The sequence below is a fragment of the Salmo salar genome, unplaced genomic scaffold, assembly GCF_905237065.1.
Source record: "Salmo salar unplaced genomic scaffold, Ssal_v3.1, whole genome shotgun sequence".
NCBI classification, from domain to species: Eukaryota; Metazoa; Chordata; class Actinopteri; order Salmoniformes; family Salmonidae; genus Salmo; species Salmo salar.
Window position 1 is genome coordinate 47,501 of NW_025547610.1, and position 19,803 is coordinate 67,303.

General features: G+C 48.5%; 1 protein-coding gene across 1 annotated transcript in view; it reads left to right on the plus strand.

Moving 5' to 3' along the window:
- The window catches only part of LOC106592443 (parathyroid hormone-related protein-like), a 21,701-nt gene extending 2,742 nt beyond the window's left edge, over window positions 1-18,959 (plus strand). Inside the window, 3 exon segments of the mRNA XM_045711436.1 lie at window positions 17,038-17,392; window positions 17,394-17,602; window positions 18,026-18,959. Of these exon segments, the coding sequence (XP_045567392.1) occupies window positions 17,038-17,392; window positions 17,394-17,579 (541 nt within the window). The 3' untranslated portion in view covers window positions 17,580-17,602; window positions 18,026-18,959.
- Window positions 18,960-19,803: the final 844 nt, after the last annotated feature.

Below are 19,803 nucleotides of genomic sequence, written 5' to 3' on the forward strand. Positions count from 1 at the left end.
GTTGTTCAGGTCTCTCTGGACTGGGCCCTCCTGCTAGCTTCTCCCTCCGTACTTCCTGGTCTGTCCTGGTTGTTCAGGTCTCTCTGGGCTGGACCCCCTCGCTAGCTGCCTGGTGTCTGTCAGAATAAAGAGGAGTCTTAAAGAGGGTTGAATAGTGCTGATGAACGGCCCAGGCGGCCGACCAAGCTAAACCCAACGCTCTTGGTGGAACTATATTACGCCTAACAGAGTAAAAACCCTCTTTCAAGTCCCGACAACCCTGTGTAGATGAGGCTCAAACTGCAACCTATCCCCGATGCAGTGTACTACTTCTGACCGGGGTTCCATAGGGCAGCTAGAAAGGGAATAAGGGGGCCATTTGGGACACGCTCCTTGAAACCCATGAGGGCCAGAATGAAAAACATGCTCTGAGGGCTTTTCGCCTTGGAAAGATAATATCTCTGACACAGATAATATCTCTGACACAGGCTGCAGTGGTTCTCTGTGTGTCCTGTCCTCCCTCACTCTGGGTGAGGCAGGTTTAATGAAGCCATAGACAGCCAGAGAGCCAGAGGGAAGGGGAGAGGAGAGGAGAGGAGAGGAGAGGAGAGGAGAGGAGAGGAGAGGAGAGGAGAGGAGAGGAGAGGAGAGGAGAGGAGAGGAGAGGAGAGGAGAGGAGAGGAGAGGAGAGGAGAGGAGAGGAGAGGAGAGGAGAGGAGAGGGCTGGTAAAGGTGAAGCCTCATAACATTGACACATCTATGAGACTTGATATTATGGCACTGTAGGATCTCTATGTAGGCTCTCTATGTAGGTTCTCTATGTAGGTTCTCTATGTAGAAATCTCTATGTAGGATCTCTATGTAGGTTCTCTATGTAGGTTCTCCATGTAGGATCTCTATGTAGGCTCTCTATGTAGGCTCTCTATGTAGGTTCTCTATGTAGGTTCTCCATGTAGGCTCTCTATGTAGGCTCTCTATGTAGGTTCTCTATGTAGGATCTCTATGTAGGTTCTCTATGTAGGTTCTCTATGTAGGATCTCTATGTAGGTTCTATATGTAGGTTCTCTATGTAGGTTCTCTATGTAGGATCTCTATGTAGGTTCTCTATGTAGGTTCTCTATGTAGGATCTCTATGTAGGCTCTCTATGTAGGTTCTCTATGTAGGATCTCTATGTAGGTTCTCTATGTAGGTTCTCTATGTAGGATCTCTATGTAGGTTCTCTATGTAGGTTCTCTATTTAGGTTCTCTGTATGTAGGTTCTCTATGAAGGATCTCTATGTAGGTTCTCTATGTAGGTTCTCTATGTAGGATCTCTATGTAGGTTCTCTATGTAGGTTCTCTATGTAGGTTCTCTATGTAGGATCTCTATTTAGGTTCTCTATGTAGGTTCTCTATGTAGGATCTTTATATAGGTTCTCTATGTAGGTTCTCTATGTAGGTTCTCTATGTAGGATCTCTATGTAGGTTCTCTATGTAGGTTCTCTATGTAGAAATCTCTACGTAGGTTCTCTACGTAGGTTCTCTACGTAGGTTCTCTATGTAGGTTCTCTATGTAGGATCTCTATGTAGGATCTCTGTGTAGGATCTCTATGTAGGATCTCTATGTAGGATCTCTATGTAGGTTCTCTATGTAGGTTCTCTATGTAGGATCTCTATGTAGGATCTCTATGTAGGTTCTCTATGTAGGATCTCTATGTAGGATCTCTATGTAGGATCTCTATGTGGGTTCTCTATGTGGGTTCTCTATGTAGGATCTCTATGTAGGTTCTCTATGTAGGATCTCTATGTAGGTTCTCTATGTAGGTTCTCTATGTAGGTTCTCTATGTAGGATCTCTATGTAGGTTCTCTATGTAGGTTCTCTATGTAGGATCACTATGTAGGATCTCTATGTAGGTTCTCTATGTAGGTTCTCTATGTAGGTTCTCTATGTAGGATCTCTATGTAGGCTCTCTATGTGGGTTCTCTATGTAGGATCTCTATGTAGGATCTCTATGTAGGTTCTCTATGTAGGTTCTCTATGTAGGATCTCTATGTAGGTTCTCTATGTAGGATCTCTATGTAGGTTCTCTATGTAGGTTCTCTATGTAGGATCTCTATGTAGGATCTCTATGTAGGATCTCTATGTAGGTTCTCTATGTAGGTTCTCTATGTAGGTTCTCTATGTAGGATCTCTATGTAGGATCTCTATGTAGGTTCTCTATATGGAGAGAGTCTATGGCTGGTCTGGAATGACACCCGATTCCCCGATATAGTACACTACTTTTGACCAGGGCCCACTGCACTTTTTAGTGACTAGGGTGCCAGGATGTAACCAGTGTCTATCTAACTGGATCAGGGCAGCATCCCTGCTCAGAGGGAGGGATGTGAGCAGTAACATCTGAGAATGATTTGGCTGCAGTGTTGACAGGCTTGTTCCTGGTTCCTGGGGAACAGGGCGCCTGAGAGGAGATTAGAACCAGGTGGTGCTGGGTCATCCCAGGAGGAGCTTTGAACGTGGCGACTAACAGACGATGAGAAAGAGAGAGAGTAGAGGGTTCATGGGGGTTCACTCGTCTGTAGGGTAGGACTCAGGAGGGTTCATGGGGTCGTCTATAGAGTAGGACTCAGGAGGGTTCATGGGGTCCACTCGTCTATAGAGTAGGACTCAGGAGGGTTCATGGGGGTCCACTCGTCTGTAGGGTAGGACTCAGGAGGGTTCCTGGGGTCCACTCGTCTGTAGGGTAGGACTCAGGAGGGTTCATGGGGGTCCACTCGTCTGTAGGGTAGGACTCAGGAGGGTTCATGGGGGTTCACTCGTCTGTAGGGTAGGACTCAGGAGGGTTCATGGGGGTTCACTTGTCTGTAGGGTAGGACTCAGGAGGGTTCATGGGGGTCCACTCGTCTATAGAGTAGGACTCAGGAGGGTTCATGGGGTCCACTCGTCTGTAGGGTAGGACTCAGGAGGGTTCATGGGGGTTCACTCGTCTGTAGGGTAGGACTCAGGAGGGTTCATGGGGGTTCACTCGTCTGTAGGGTAGGACTCAGGAGGGTTCATGGGGGTCCACTCGTCTGTAGGGTAGGACTCAGGAGGGTTCATGGGGGTCCACTCGTCTGTAGAGTAGGACTCAGGAGGGTTCATGGGGTCGTCTATAGAGTAGGACTCAGGAGGGTTCATGGGGTCCACTCGTCTGTAGGGTAGGACTCAGGAGGGTTCATGGGGGTTCACTCGTCTGTAGGGTAGGACTCAGGAGGGTTCATGGGGTCCACTCGTCTGTAGGGTAGGACTCAGGAGGGTTCATGGGGGTTCACTCGTCTGTAGGGTAGGACTCAGGAGGGTTCATGGGGTCCACTCGTCTGTAGGGTAGGACTCAGGAGGGTTCATGGGGTCCACTCGTCTGTAGGGTAGGACTCAGGAGGGTTCATGGGGTCGTCTATAGAGTAGGACTCAGGAGGGTTCATGGGGGTTCACTCGTCTATGGAGTAGGACTCAGGAGGGTTCATGGGGTCCACTCGTCTGTAGAATAGGACTCAGGAGGGTTCATGGGGTCCACTCGTCTGTAGGGTAGGACTCAGGAGGGTTCATGGGGTCCACTCGTCTGTAGGGTAGGACTCAGGAGGGTTCATGGGGTCCACTCGTCTGTAGGGTAGGACTCAGGAGGGTTCATGGGGGTTCACTCGTCTGTAGGGTAGTACTCAGGAGGGTTCATGGGGGTCCACTCGTCTGTAGAATAGGACTCAGGAGGGTTCATGGGGTCCACTCGTCTATAGGGTAGGACTCAGGAGGTTTCATGGGGTCCACTCGTCTGTAGGGTAGGACTCAGGAGGTTTCATGGGGTCCACTCGTCTGTAGGGTAGGACTCAGGAGGGTTCATGGGGGTTCACTCGTCTGTAGGGTAGGACTCAGGAGGGTTCATGGGGTCCACTCGTCTGTAGGGTAGGACTCAGGAGGGTTCATGGGGGTTCACTCGTCTGTAGGGTAGGACTCAGGAGGGTTCATGGGGGTTCACTCGTCTGTAGGGTAGGACTCAGGAGGGTTCATGGGGGTTCACTCGTCTGTAGGGTAGGACTCAGGAGGGTTCATGGGGTCCACTCGTCTGTAGGGTAGGACTCAGGAGGGTTCATGGGGTCCACTCGTCTGTAGGGTAGGACTCAGGAGGGTTCATGGGGTCGTCTATAGAGTAGGACTCAGGAGGGTTCATGGGGGTTCACTCGTCTATGGAGTAGGACTCAGGAGGGTTCATGGGGTCGTCTATAGAGTAGGACTCAGGAGGGTTCATGGGGTCCACTCGTCTGTAGAATAGGACTCAGGAGGGTTCATGGGGTCCACTCGTCTGTAGGGTAGGACTCAGGAGGGTTCATGGGGTCCACTCGTCTGTAGGGTAGGACTCAGGAGGGTTCATGGGGTCGTCTCAGGAGGGTTCATGGGGGTCCACTCGTCTGTACAGTAGGACTCAGGAGGGTTCATGGGGTCGTCTATAGAGTAGGACTCAGGAGGGTTCATGGGGGTCCACTCGTCTATAGAGTAGGACTCAGGAGGGTTCATGGGGTCCCCTCCCCCGAAGGGTAGGACTCAGGAGGGTTCATGGGGTCGTCTCTAGAGTAGGACTCAGGAGGGTTCATGGGGTCCACTCGTCTGTAGAATAGGACTCAGGAGGGTTCATGGGGTCCACTCGTCTGTAGGGTAGGACTCAGGAGGGTTCATGGGGTCGTCTATAGAGTAGGACTCAGGAGGGTTCATGGGGGTTCACTCGTCTATGGAGTAGGACTCAGGAGGGTTCATGGGGTCCACTCGTCTGTAGAATAGGACTCAGGAGGGTTCATGGGGTCCACTCGTCTGTAGGGTAGGACTCAGGAGGGTTCATGGGGTCGTCTCAGGAGGGTTCATGGGGGTCCACTCGTCTGTAGGGTAGGACTCAGGAGGGTTCATGGGGGTCCACTCGTCTGTAGGGTAGGACTCAGGAGGGTTCATGGGGTCGTCTATAGAGTAGGACTCAGGAGGGTTCATGGGGGTCCACTCGTCTATAGAGTAGGACTCAGGAGGGTTCATGGGGTCCACTCGTCTGTAGGGTAGGACTCAGGAGGGTTCATGGGGTCCACTCGTCTGTAGGGTAGGACTCAGGAGGGTTCATGGGGTCCACTCGTCTGTAGGGTAGGACTCAGGAGGGTTCATGGGGTCGTCTCAGGAGGGTTCATGGGGGTCCACTCGTCTGTAGGGTAGGACTCAGGAGGGTTCATGGGGGTCCACTCGTCTGTAGGGTAGGACTCAGGAGGGTTCATGGGGTCGTCTATAGAGTAGGACTCAGGAGGATTCATGGGGTCCACTCGTCTGTAGGGTAGGACTCAGGAGGGTTCATGGGGTCGTCTATAGAGTAGGACTCTGGAGTGTTCATGGGGTCCACTCGTCTATGGAGTAGGACTCAGGAGGGTTCATGGGGTCCACTCGTCTGTACAGTAGGACTCAGGAGGGTTCATGGGGGTTCACTCGTCTGTAGGGTAGGACTCAGGAGGGTTCATGGGGTCCACTCGTCTGTAGGGTAGGACTCAGGAGGGTTCATGGGGTTCACTCGTCTGTAGGGTAGGACTCAGGAGGGTTCATGGGGGTCCACTCGTCTGTAGGGTAGGACTCAGGAGGGTTCATGGGGTCGTCTATAGAGTAGGACTCTGGAGTGTTCATGGGGTCCACTCGTCTATGGAGTAGGACTCAGGAGGGTTCATGGGGTCCACTCGTCTGTACAGTAGGACTCAGGAGGGTTCATGGGGTCCACTCGTCTGTAGGGTAGGACTCAGGAGGGTTCATGGGGGTCCACTCGTCTATAGAGTAGGACTCAGGAGGGTTCATGGGGTCGTCTATAGAGTAGGACTCAGGAGGGTTCATGGGGTCCACTCGTCTATAGAGTAGGACTCAGGAGGGTTCATGGGGTCCACTCGTCTGTAGGGTAGGACTCAGGAGGGTTCATGGGGGTTCACTCGTCTGTAGGGTAGGACTCAGGAGGGTTCATGGGGTCCACTCGTCTGTAGGGTAGGACTCAGGAGGGTTCATGGGGGTCCACTCGTCTGTAGGGTAGGACTCAGGAGGGTTCATGGGGTCGTCTATAGAGTAGGACTCAGGAGGGTTCATGGGGTCGTCTATAGAGTAGGACTCAGGAGGGTTCATGGGGGGTCTGGATGGTAGGTCCATACTGTCAGGAGATAGAGCTGTGGGGTCTGGTTGGTAGGTCCATACTGTTAGGAGATAGAGCTGTGGGGTCTGGTAGGTCCATACTGTTAGGAGATAGAGCTGTGGGGTCTGGTAGGTCCATATTGTTAGGAGATAGAGCTGTGGGGTCTGGTTGGTAGGTCCATACTGTTAGGAGATAGAGCTGTGGGGTCTGGTTGGTCCATACTGTTAGGAGATAGAGCTGTGGGGTCTGGTTGGTAGGTCCATACTGTTAGGAGATAGAGCTGTGGGGTCTGGTAGGTCAATACTGTTAGGAGATAGAGCTGTGGGGTCTGGTTGGTAGGTCCATACTGTTAGGAGATAGAGCTGTGGGGTCTGGTAGGTCCATACTGTTAGGAGATAGAGCTGTGGGGTCTGGTTGGTAGGTCCATACTGTTAGGAGATAGAGCTGTGGGGTCTGGTAGGTCCATACTGTTAGGAGATAGAGCTGTGGGGTCTGGTAGGTACGTCCATACTGTTAGGAGAGAGCTGTGGGGTCTGGTTGGTAGGTCCATACTGTTAGGAGATAGAGCTGTGGGTTCTGGTAGGTAGGTCCATACTGTTAGGAGATAGAGCTGTGGGTTCTGGTAGGTAGGTCCATACTGTTAGGAGATAGAGCTGTGGGGTCTGGTAGGTAGGTCCATACTGTTAGGAGATAGAGCTGTGGTGTCTGGTTGGTAGGTCCATACTATTAGGAGATAGAGCTGTGGGTTCTGGTAGGTCCATACTGTTAGGAGATAGAGCTGTGGGGTCTGGTTGGTAGGTCCATACTGTTAGGAGATAGAGCTGTGGGGTCTGGTTGGTAGGTCCATACTGTTAGGAGATAGAGCTGTGGGTTCTGGTAGGTCCATACTGTTAGGAGATAGAGCTGTGGGGTCTGGTAGGTCCATACTGTTAGGTGATAGAGCTGTGGGGTCTGGTAGGTCCATACTGTTAGGAGATAGAGCTGTGGAGTCTGGTTGGTAGGTCCATACTGTTAGGAGATAGAGCTGTGGGGTCTGGTAGGTCCATAGTGTTAGGAGATAGAGCTGTGGGTCTGGTTGGTAGGTCCATACTGTTAGGTGATAGAGCTGTGGGGTCTGGTAGGTCCATACTGTTAGGAGATAGAGCTGTGGAGTCTGGTTGGTAGGTCCATACTGTTAGGAGATAGAGCTGTGGGGTCTGGTAGGTCCATAGTGTTAGGAGATAGAGCTGTGGGGTCTGGTTGGTAGGTCCATACTGTTAGGAGATAGAGCTGTGGGGTCTGGTTGGTAGGTCCATACTGTTAGGAGATAGAGCTGTGGGTTCTGGTAGGTCCATACTGTTAGGAGATAGAGCTGTGGGGTCTGGTAGGTCCATACTGTTAGGTGATAGAGCTGTGGGGTCTGGTAGGTCCATACTGTTAGGAGATAGAGCTGTGGAGTCTGGTTGGTAGGTCCATACTGTTAGGAGATAGAGCTGTGGGGTCTGGTAGGTCCATAGTGTTAGGAGATAGAGCTGTGGGGTCTGGTTGGTAGGTCCATACTGTTAGGAGATAGAGCTGTGGGGTCTGGTTGGTAGGTCCATACTGTTAGGTGATAGAGCTGTGGGGTCTGGTAGGTCCATACTGTTAGGAGATAGAGCTGTGGAGTCTGGTTGGTAGGTCCATACTGTTAGGAGATAGAGCTGTGGGGTCTGGTAGGTCCATAGTGTTAGGAGATAGAGCTGTGGGGTCTGGTTGGTAGGTCCATACTGTTAGGAGATAGAGCTGTGGGGTCTGGTAGGTCCATACTGTTAGGAGATAGAGCTGTGGGGTCTGGTTGGTAGGTCCATACTGTTAGGAGATAGAGCTGTGGGGTCTGGTTGGTAGGTCCATACTGTTAGGAGATAGAGCTGTGGGGTCTGGTTGGTAGGTCCATACTGTTAGGAGATAGAGCTGTGGGTTCTGGTAGGTCCATACTGTTAGGAGATAGAGCTGTGGGGTCTGGTTGGTAGGTCCATACTGTTAGGAGATAGAGCTGTGGGTTCTGGTGAGTTACAGTCTGGACGAAACATTCTGGCAGTGATCTGAACTGAGTTGGATTGTAAGGGAACATCCAATTAAATGAAAGATTGTGATTTAAAAAATAAATAAATAAAAAAAACACGATTAAAATCGCATTTCTTTGTAACATTGCAAAACGTTTAAAACTTTTTTTTTTTTTTTTTTTGTCTGTTTCTCTAACATAACCCTGCACTGTCCTAGAACATAAAGCTTTTTTTATTAAGTTATCATTGTGTGAAGCAGTTTACCAGAGGGGTCTATGGAAACTAAACCGAAGGAGAATGAGTCCTCAACAACAGAGTTACTGTATTCCATCATCACACTAAACTAACCCTTCCAGACCACATATCAACACATATGATCTCAGCTAACATCAAACACAGTGTCGACAGCTTGGAAATAGGACAAGCACTGAGTCAATCAAATGTATTGGAAACCAGCCGCTCAGTCTTAGGAGTCAGGACTCACCCTAACATATAGTGTTTGGACCTGGGCCACCAAGCCTCAGGAGGACTCACCCTCACGATAGTGTTGGACCTGGGCCACCAAGCCTCAGGAGTTAGGACTCCTAACATATAGTGTTGGACCTGGGCCACCAAGCCTCAGGACTCACCCTAACATATAGTGTTGGACCTGGGCCACTCAGTCTTAGGAGTCAGGACTCACCCTAACATATAGTGTTGGACCTGGGCCACTCAGTCTTAGGAGTCAGGACTCACCCTAACATATAGTGTTGGACCTGGGCCACTCAGTCTTAGGAGTCAGGACTCACCCTAACATATAGTGTTGGACCTGGGCCACTCAGTCTTAGGAGTCAGGACTCACCCTAACATATAGTGTTTGGACCTGGGCCACTCAGTCTTAGGAGTCAGGACTCACCCTAACATATAGTGTTGGACCTGGGCCACTCAGTCTTAGGAGTCAGGACTCACCCTAACATATAGTGTTTGGACCTGGGCCACTCAGTCTTAGGAGTCAGGACTCACCCTAACATATAGTGTTGGACCTGGGCCACCAAGCCTTAGGAGTCAGGACTCACCCTAACATATAGTGTTGGACCTGGTCCACCAAGCCTCAGGAGCCAAATTAAAGCTTTAGCAAACTGTCTGCCAAGGTTTTGGATAGATCTTCAATCAGACAGAGCAGAGAAATGAACATGCCTAGTGGGTAGGATTAAACACAGTGTACTATTTGTTTCTCTCTTTCCCTCTGCCTCCTTTCCCCCCCCCCATCCCCCCCCTCTTTTACCCCGGCACAGAGAAACAATTAGCATCAGGTAGGCCAAGAAGGACGTCTGTTCTTGTTGGAATCGTGCCCACATCAGGATGTATCCAAAAACCCTTTTTTTTCTTCCCCCCTTCTCTTCCCTTCCTTTCCTCTCTTCTAGTTGTGCTTTTGGGGAGTGTTTGATGTTCGGGCTTTATTATTAAAGGTTAAAAACAACAAAAAAAAACCCCAGAGGAGATCGTTTTTCACAGACATGCCTGGTTGAGTTCCCTCGTTGACTCTCCCTGAGAATCACAGGAAATATATCTCTCTGTATGGGAAACAGGATATTATTGCATTGGACAAGTAAATATCTACGCCGTAGCTTTTTTGAAGAGCTCGGAGAAATTAATAAATTATGTAACCAGGTTTTTTTTTTAAATCCTCGATCTAATGTTTAATCTTTTCTAAGGAAAATAATTGAGAATATTTATTTTATCATTATGGGTTTTTTTCAGTTTTAGTGTGATGATGGATGCCATTTCAATGGTTTTACTGTTATGTAAAACTAACTGGCCTGGTGGTCAGGACACAGCTTGGACATATCGTTGTTCTGGAGATTCACAGAAATGTTCCTTAAAAACAATTAGTTCCTGGGTGACAGTGTTAGTTCCTGGGTAACAGTGTTAGTTCCTGGGTAACAGTGTTAGTTCCTGGGTAACAGTGTTAGTTCCTGGGTAACAGTGTTAGTTCCTGGGTAACAGCATTAGTTCCTGGGTAACAGTGTTAGTTCCTGGGTAACAGCATTAGTTCCTGGGTAACAGCATTAGTTCCTGGGTAACAGCATTAGTTCCTGGGTAACAGCATTAGTTCCGGGGTAACAGCATTAGTTCCTGGGTAACAGCATTAGTTCCTGGGTAACAGCATTAGTTCCTGGGTAACAGCGTTAGTTCCTGGGTAACAGCGTTAGTTCCTGGGTAACAGCATTAGTTCCTGGGTAACAGCATTAGTTCCGGGGTAACAGCATTAGTTCCTGGGTAACAGCATTAGTTCCTGGGTAACAGCATTAGTTCCTGGGTAACAGCGTTAGTTCCTGGGTAACAGCGTTAGTTCCTGGGTAACAGCATTAGTTCCTGAGTAACAGCATTAGTTCCTGGGTAACAGTGTTAGTTCCTGGGTAACAGCATTAGTTCCTGGGTAACAGTGTTAGTTCCTGGGTAACAGCATTAGTTCCTGGGTAACAGCATTAGTTCCTGAGTAACAGCATTAGTTCCTGGGTAACAGCATTAGTTCCTGGGTAACAGTGTTAGTTCCTGGGTAACAGTGTTAGTTCCTGGGTAACAGCATTAGTTCCTGGGTAACAGCATTAGTTATTGGGTAACAGCATTAGTTCCTGGGTAACAGCATTAGTTCCTGGGTAACAGCATTAGTTCCTGGGTAACAGTGTTAGTTCCTGGGTAACAGTGTTAGTTCCTGGGTAACAGCATTAGTTCCTGGGTAACAGCATTAGTTATTGGGTAACAGCATTAGTTCCTGGGTAACAGCATTAGTTCCTGGGTAACAGCATTAGTTCCTGGGTAACAGCATTAGTTCCTGGGTAACAGCATTAGTTCCTGAGTAACAGCATTAGTTCCTGGGTAACAGCATTAGTTCCTGGGTAACAGCGTTAGTTCCTGGGTAACAGCGTTAGTTCCTGGGTAACAGTGTTATTCTAAGTAAACCATAGATACTCCAGCTGTGTTGGTACCCATAGATACTCCAGCTGTGTTGGTAACCATAGATACTCCAGCTGTGTTAGTAAACCATAGATACTCCAGCTGTGTTGGTAAACCATAGATACTCCAGCTGTGTTGGTAACCATAGATACTCCAGCTGTGTTGGTAACCATAGATACTCCAGCTGTGTTGGTAACCATAGATACTCCAGCTGTGTTGGTAAACCATAGATACTCCAGCTGTGTTGGTAACCATAGATACTCCAGCTGTGTTGGTAACCATAGATACTCCAGCTGTGTTGGTAACCATAGATACTCCAGCTGTGTTGGTAAACCATAGATACTCCAGCTGTGTTGGTAACCATAGATACTCTAGTGGTTTGTTTCCAGTGAGTCCTGATGTACTTCACTGCTAAGAACCTGTCAAACACACTGATTTTAACTAGAGGTGACAGTCAGAATGTATTTCTCTCTGTTACACCCACACCAATCCACACACGGTATGATGCAGGCTGGGTAACGGGTGCGCGATCTCTCTTTAACCTCCCCGGGCAAGGTGGGACGCTTGCGTGGCGCGAAATCCAAATACCTCACAAATGCTATAACTTCAATTTCTCAAACATATGACTATTTTACACCATTTTAAAGACAAGACTCTCGTTAATCTAACCACATTGTCCGATTTCAAAAAGGCTTTACAGCGAAAGCAAAACATTAGATTATGTCAGGAGAGTACCCTGCCAAAAATAATCACACAGCCATTTTCAAAGCTAGCATATAATGTCACATAAACCCAAACCACAGCTAAATGCAGCACTAACCTTGAATGATCTTCATCAGATGACACTCCTAGGACATTATGTTATACAATACATGCATGTTTTGTTCAATCAAGTTCATATTTATTTCAAAAAACAGCTTTTTACATTAGCATGTGATGTTCAGAACTAGCATACCCACCGCAAACTTCCGGTGAATTTATTTTAATAACTGGGTTCTCTGCCATATTCGACAATGACTTCAAATGAAATCCCAAGTTCAAGAACTTCAGGGAAATGGCGGACAAAAGTACGTATTGTTGTCCTTTTCTTTCGGAGTGCCACCGTTTCCCGATGCTCTTGAACACAGCATGATTCCTCTGTGACAGTAGAGGGATTAGTTAGTGGATGCTGCTCTCTCCGATTGGGGGGGAAAAAGGGGATTTTCCTAAAGAAAGGAAGAGTCATCTCTTAGTGTTTGGCAGCTAGCAGGCTGACCTGACATATCAAGTGGAAACACTCTCTCCTCTCTCTCTCTCTCTCTCTCTCTCTCTCTCTGCTATGAATCATCTCATACTGAAGGCCAAGGAGAACAGCATCATGGGTAAACAGATAATAGTTGACTGATATTGAACAATAACTGTTGTGTTGTCAACCAGCAAGCAAACAAATACATAGCTCTTACCTGCTACGAGGTCTGGAACAAAAATAAACAGTCTTGATCCAGACTGGCAGACTACAGCACATGAACAAACTTAGAGACCTTACCTGGTAGTAATCTGGGTCAAGGCTGTGTTGTTCTGTAGTCTTGATCAAGGCTGTGTTGTTCTGTAGTCTTGGTTAGGGGTCGTGGTCAGTATAACTACTGTTGTGTTGCCAGGGATAGGGGTTGTGGTCAGTATAACTACTGTTGTGTTTCCAGGGATAGGGGTTGTGGTTGTGGTCAGTATAACTACTGTTGTGTTTCCAGGGATAGGGGTTGTGGTTGTGGTCAGGATAACTACTGTTGTGTTTCCAGGGATAGGGGTTGTGGTCAGTATAACTACTGTTGTGTTTCCAGGGTTAGGGGTTGTGGTCAGTATAACTACTGTTGTGTTTCCAGGGTTAGGGGTTGTGGTCAGTATAACTACTGTTGTGTTTCCAGGGTTAGGGGTTGTGGTCAGTATAACTACTGTTGTATTTCCAGGGATAGGGGTTGTGGTCAGTATAACTACTGTTGTGTTTCCAGGGATAGGGGTTGTGGTCAGTATAACTACTGTTGTGTTTCCAGGGATAGGGGTTGTGGTCAGTATAACTACTGTTGTGTTTCCAGGGATAGGGGTTGTGGTCAGAATAACTACTGTTGTGTTTCCAGGGATAGGGGTTGTGGTCACTATAACTACTGTTGTGTTTCCAGGGATAGGGGTTGTGGTCAGTATAACTACTGTTGTGTTTCCAGGGTTAGGGGTTGTGGTCAGTATAACTACTGTTGTGTTTCCAGGGTTAGGGGTTGTGGTCAGTATAACTACTGTTATTTAGACTGACCCCCCTAGTGAAGACATGTCCATTAGACTGACCCCCCTAGTGAAGACATGTCCGTTTAGACTGACCCCCCTAGTGGAGACATGTCCATTAGACTGACCCCCCCTAGTGGAGACATGTCCATTAGACTGACCCCCCCTAGTGGAGACATGTCCATTAGACTGACCCCCCTAGTAGAGACATGTCCATTAGACTGACCCCCCTAGTGGAGACATGTCCATTAGACTGACCCCCCTAGTGAAGACATGTCCATTAGACTGACCCCCCCTAGTGAAGACATGTCCATTAGACTGACCCCCCCTAGTGGAGACATGTCCATTAGACTGACCCCCCCTAGTGGAGACATGTCTATTAGACTGACCCCCCCTAGTGGAGACATGTCCATTAGACTGACCCCCCCTAGTGGAGACATGTCCATTTAGACTGACCCCCCTAGTGAAGACATGTCCATTTAGACTGACCCCCCCTAGTGGAGACATGTCCATTTAGACTGACCCCCCTAGTGAAGACATGTCCATTTAGACTGACCCCCCTAGTGGAGACATGTCCATTAGACTGACCCCCCTAGTGGAGACATGTCCATTTAGACTGACCCCCCTAGTGAAGACATGTCCATTTAGACTGACCCCCCTAGTGGAGACATGTCCATTTAGACTGACCCCCCTAGTGAAGACATGTCCATTAGACTGACCCCCCCTAGTGGAGACATGTCCATTAGACTGACCCCCCCTAGTGAAGACATGTCCATTAGACTGACCCCCCTAGTGGAGACATGTCCATTAGACTGACCCCCCTAGTGAAGACATGTCCATTAGACTGACCCCCCCTAGTGAAGACATGTCCATTAGACTGACCCCCCCTAGTGGAGACATGTCCATTAGACTGACCCCCCCTAGTGGAGACATGTCCATTAGACTGACCCCCCCTAGTGGAGACATGTCCATTAGACTGACCCCCCTAGTGGAGACATGTCCATTTAGACTGACCCCCCTAGTGAAGACATGTCCATTTAGACTGACCCCCCCTAGTGGAGACATGTCCATTTAGACTGACCCCCCTAGTGAAGACATGTCCATTTAGACTGACCCCCCTAGTGAAGACATGTCCATTAGACTGACCCCCCCTAGTGGAGACATGTCCATTAGACTGACCCCCCCTAGTGGAGACATGTCCATTTAGACTGACCCCCCTAGTGAAGACATGTCCATTAGACTGACCCCCCCTAGTGAAGACATGTCCATTAGACTGACCCCCCCTAGTGGAGATATGTCCATTTAGACTGACCCCCCTAGTGAAGACATGTCCATTTAGACTGACCCCCCTAGTGAAGACATGTCCATTAGACTGACCCCCCTAGTGAAGACATGTCCATTTAGACTGACCCCCCTAGTGAAGACATGTCCATTTAGACTGACCCCCCTAGTGGAGACATGTCCATTTAGACTGACCCCCCCTAGTGAAGACATGTCCATTAGACTGACCCCCCCTAGTGGAGACATGTCCATTTAGACTGACCCCCCTAGTGGAGACATGTCCATTAGACTGACCCCCCTAGTGAAGACATGTCCATTAGACTGACCCCCCCTAGTGAAGACATGTCCATTTAGACTGACCCCCCCTAGTGAAGACATGTCCATTAGACTGACCCCCCCTAGTGGAGACATGTCCATTAGACTGACCCCCCCTAGTGGAGACATGTCCATTTAGACTGACCCCCCTAGTGAAGACATGTCCATTAGACTGACCCCCCCTAGTGAAGACATGTCCATTAGACTGACCCCCCCTAGTGGAGATATGTCCATTTAGACTGACCCCCTAGTGAAGACATGTCCATTTAGACTGACCCCCCTAGTGAAGACATGTCCATTAGACTGACCCCCTAGTGAAGACATGTCCATTTAGACTGACCCCCCTAGTGAAGACATGTCCATTTAGACTGACCCCCCTAGTGGAGACATGTCCATTTAGACTGACCCCCCCTAGTGAAGACATGTCCATTAGACTGACCCCCCTAGTGGAGACATGTCCATTTAGACTGACCCCCTAGTGGAGACATGTCCATTAGACTGACCCCCCCTAGTGAAGACATGTCCATTAGACTGACCCCCCTAGTGAAGACATGTCCATTTAGACTGACCCCCTAGTGAAGACATGTCGATTAGACTGACCCCCCTAGTGGAGACATGTCCATTAGACTGACCCCCCCTAGTGGAGACATGTCCATTAGACTGACCCCCCCTAGTGGAGACATGTCCATTAGACTGACCCCCCCTAGTGAAGACATGTCCATTTAGACTGACCCCCCCTAGTGAAGACATGTCCATTAGACTGACCCCCCCTAGTGGAGACATGTCCATTTAGACCTCTCCGTACTCCAGATGTGGGCCGTTGATTCTCTGATTTGACTCAAAGCTTGAACGGTTTGTTGTTGTTGATGAAATAACAGCGAGTTATACTTTACTTTGGCATGTTGGAAAGATCAGAGTGTTGAAATGTGTAATTGTTTCAAGACATTTTGGATAGTTGTCCCCCCCCCCCCTCCATGTTGCTTATCCAACTCTACACCAGAGTAGAACTGAGAGGATTTCGCTCCCGGTCAGATGTTCGAGGTAGTGAGAGGACTTTTAAAGATTTTTTTTATATTTTTTTTAAAGTTTGTTTTTAGAGATGAAGACAACGACAACCATCATGTCGAATTACAGAAGATATTTCTAGTCGTGGTGGGAGAGGAGAGGAGGGTTTTTTTTTAATACACAATGCTGTGACATTCAGGATGTTTATCGAGAGCAGCAGATCTGAACACAGCGGACTGAATAAAGAGACAATGCCAATGTTGAAAAATTTGTTTTCTCTGGCTGGTTGTATCACTTACAGCGATTAAACATTTCACAAAAGTTTTAAATTGTAATTCCAGGCTACTAACATGCTGTTTGCAGGGAACAGTTTATCTGTTGCCTGTTTAAAGTGTTGTTCTCATGTCAGAGACATTTATTGGAAATCTGAGAGCACACGGTGGGAAAACAGAAAAACTGTAAAAACTAAGGTCTAATGTCTGTGTTTTCTCAATGTTCTGTGATGTAAAGTTCGAACTGTCCTCCTCCTGTTCTCTCTCTCTCTCCCCCTCTCTCCCCCCTCTCTCCCTCCTCTCTCTCTCTCTCTCTCCCCCTCTCTCCTCTCTCTCCCTCCTCTCTCTCTCTCTCCCCCCTCTCTCCCCCCTCTCTCCCTCCTCTCTCTCTCTCTCTCCCCCCTCTCTCCTCTCTCTCCCTCCTCTCTCTCTCTCTCCCCCCTCTCTCCCCCCTCTCTCCCTCCTCTCTCTCTCTCTCTCCCTCCCTCTCACATCTCTCTCTCTCCCTCTCTCCCTCCCTCTCACATCTCTCTGTCTCCCTCTCTCCCCTCCTCTCCTCTCCCTCTCCTCTCTCTCTCCCCCTCTCTCCCCCTCTCCTCTCCCCCCTCTCTCTCTCTCTCCCTCTCCCCCTCTCTCTCCCTCTTCCTCTTCCTCCCCCTCTCTCCTCTCCTCTCCTCTCCTCTCTCTCCCCCTCTCCTCTCTCTCTCCCTCTCTCTCCTCTCTCTCTCCCCCTCTCTCCTCTCCTCTCTCTACCCCCTCTCTCCCCCTCTCCTCCCCCCTCTCTCTCTCTCTCCCTCTCCCCCTCTCTCCTCTCTCCTCTCCTCTCCTCTCCCAGGAAGCGCTCGGTGACCCACGCCCAGCTGATGCACGATAAGGGCCGGACGCTGCAGGATTTCAAGCGTCGCATGTGGCTCCAAGAGCTGCTGGACGTGGTCCATACAGCCGAGATCAGGGAACTTCCTGTCCGCCCGGTGGTCAGCAGCGGAGCCGGAGTGGGGCTTGGACTACCGGTGGCCGGGGTAGGGGTCAGCCTGGGATTGGGTACAACGGGAGGTACCCAGCACCCTCACCCCAAACCTCCAGGGGGCACCAAGAACCTTCCCATCAACTTCCACACGGAAGAGGAAGGAACCAACCTGCCGCAGGAGACCAACAAGTCCCAAACGTACAAAGAGAAAGACGGGACGCGGAAGGCCAAGGAAGGGAAGAAAAAAAAAAGGGAGGAATGGGAAGAGGAGAGAGGGGGAGAGGAGGGAGGGGGAGAGGAAGAGGAGGGCGCGCTCACTGGGCTGGGCGCAGGAAGAGGAGGAGCCTGGGAATGGGTACCGCCTGGAGTGGCGAGGGCCCTTCTTCGGCCTGAGGGGGGCGCCGCACTAGAACACTGTCACACTCTGACTAAGGTAAACAAACACCTCGATGGTGTCGTTGTTGTTGTTGTCGTTGTTGTTGTTGTTGTCGTTGTTGGTGTTGTTGTTGTTGTTGTCGTTGTTGTTGTTGTTGTTGTTGTTGTTGTTGCTGTTGTTGTTGTCGTTGTTGTTGTTGTTGCTGTTGTTGTTGTTGTTGTCGTTGTTGTTGTTGTTGTCGTTGTTGTTGTCGTCGTCGTTGTTGTTGTTGTTGTTGTCGTCGTTGTTGTTGTCGTTGTTGTTGTCGTCGTCGTTGTCGTTGTTGTTGTTGTCGTTGTTGTCGTCGTCGTCGTTGTTGTCGTTGTCGTCGTCGTCGTTGTTGTTGTTGTCTGGGTCATAGATTGCTGAGTGAATATCAGTGAATGTCTTACAGCGAACTAATGTCCTTTTCTGTCTTGTTGTTGTCATTGTGTGTTTCAGAAACCTGAGGACATGCAGATGGACACCCAGACATACCTGTTGCAGGGGTTTCTTGCGATAGGAAATATTTATTTTTCTGTAAATATTGTAAAACGCACCAGACTAGTGATAATGACGAAGACAATTAAAAAACATTTACAGACGCTCGCTCTGCGGAGCGACATAATTTAATAATTGTGAAATCCTGTCCTGTCCTGTTCTGTTTTGTCTTACGACTATGTCAATTATTATTAATGTCACATTGTGCTGTAATTTATTTTGTTTGAACAGTGTATTTATTTTGTAAATGTATTGAGGTGCTGCTGACCTATATTTTTGTACCATAATGCACTTTTAGATATATAAATATAAATATATAAGTAATTTCTGTGGTTGATTGAAATGAAGACAACATTGCTGGTCATTCCTCCGTGTTCACTAGGCTCCTCCTCCGCACGGTTCCCATAGCGACCACATGACTCGTCTGTCCGCTCTGCTCTGACTGGCCCACAGACGTCTAATCTAATTGGCTGTTGACCAAGTCGGCGTGTTCAATAGGCACACTATGGAAAAAAAATGTTTCAAAATGTTTTACAAAAAAACAAAAAACATACATATACATATTTTTTTTTTTAGCATTTCTTATTGGACTTAAGTCCAGCAAGTCCGTCCTCGTTCGAGATGGTTTTCTTCAGTTTGTTACCTAATGAACACGACCCAAGACGACCCAGAACGACCCATGCAGCTGTCCTCGACCCCTGACCTCTGTACATTATGCTTCAACCCCCCCCCCCCTCCCGCCGTCTGTCTCCATCAGTTGGTCCACTGGGAACCATCTCCTTTCACTCGGGCCCGTACAGAACCAGAACACAATGCAACGACTTCATATTGTTGTTCGGCACTTGCACTGAGAGACGACCCTGTACTGAATGGATTAAACATTTCAGAGTATCTACCCTGAGTCTGACGTCTCTTTGCTATGTGTCTGACTGAGATCCTGTCTGAACTGACTGTCATCCTGTCTGGTTGTATGAACTGACTGACTGTCATCCTGTCTGGTTGTATGAACTGTCCTCCTGTCTGGTTGAAAGAACTGACTGTCATCCTGTCTGGTTGTATGAACTGACTGTCATCCTGTCTGGTTGAATGAACTGTCTGTCATCCTGTCTGGTTGTATGAACTGACTGTCATCCTGTCTGGTTGAATGAACTGTCTGTCATCCTGTCTGGTTGTATGAACTGACTGACTGTCATCCTGTCTGGTTGTATGAACTGTCTGTCATCCTGTCTGGTTGTATGAACTGTCTGTCCTCCTGTCTGGTTGAATGAACTGTCTGTCCTCCTGTCATCCTGTCTGAACTGTCTGTTTTTGTCTTTGTCCTGCTGATATCCCTCACCTCACCATCTCACACTGGCCTTGAAGTTCCATAATAATCAATCGATCGAATCGATCAATAACTATCTTATCGTTAGCTAGGCTATATTTCCCTGAAGTCAATCACAACAGTATCTCTGATGAGGGTCCGTCATCCCTCCGTGGCCCTGTGTTTCCCAGCTCTGGACTTGACCACCTCGCGACAACGAGTCGCCCTCATCCCTCCTGCTGATTGGCTAACTTAGGGAAACGCGTGACGTTGAAAGATGTGACGTTGAGGACTAGAATAATTGTGTCATATAAAACCGTTAAAAAAAAAACGGTAAAATAAAATTAAAATAAAAAATATAAACAAGCCAAACGCAAGCGAGTCCAAATGTTTTATACAGCGTCAACGTTGATCACTATGTTAGATGTACAGTTAC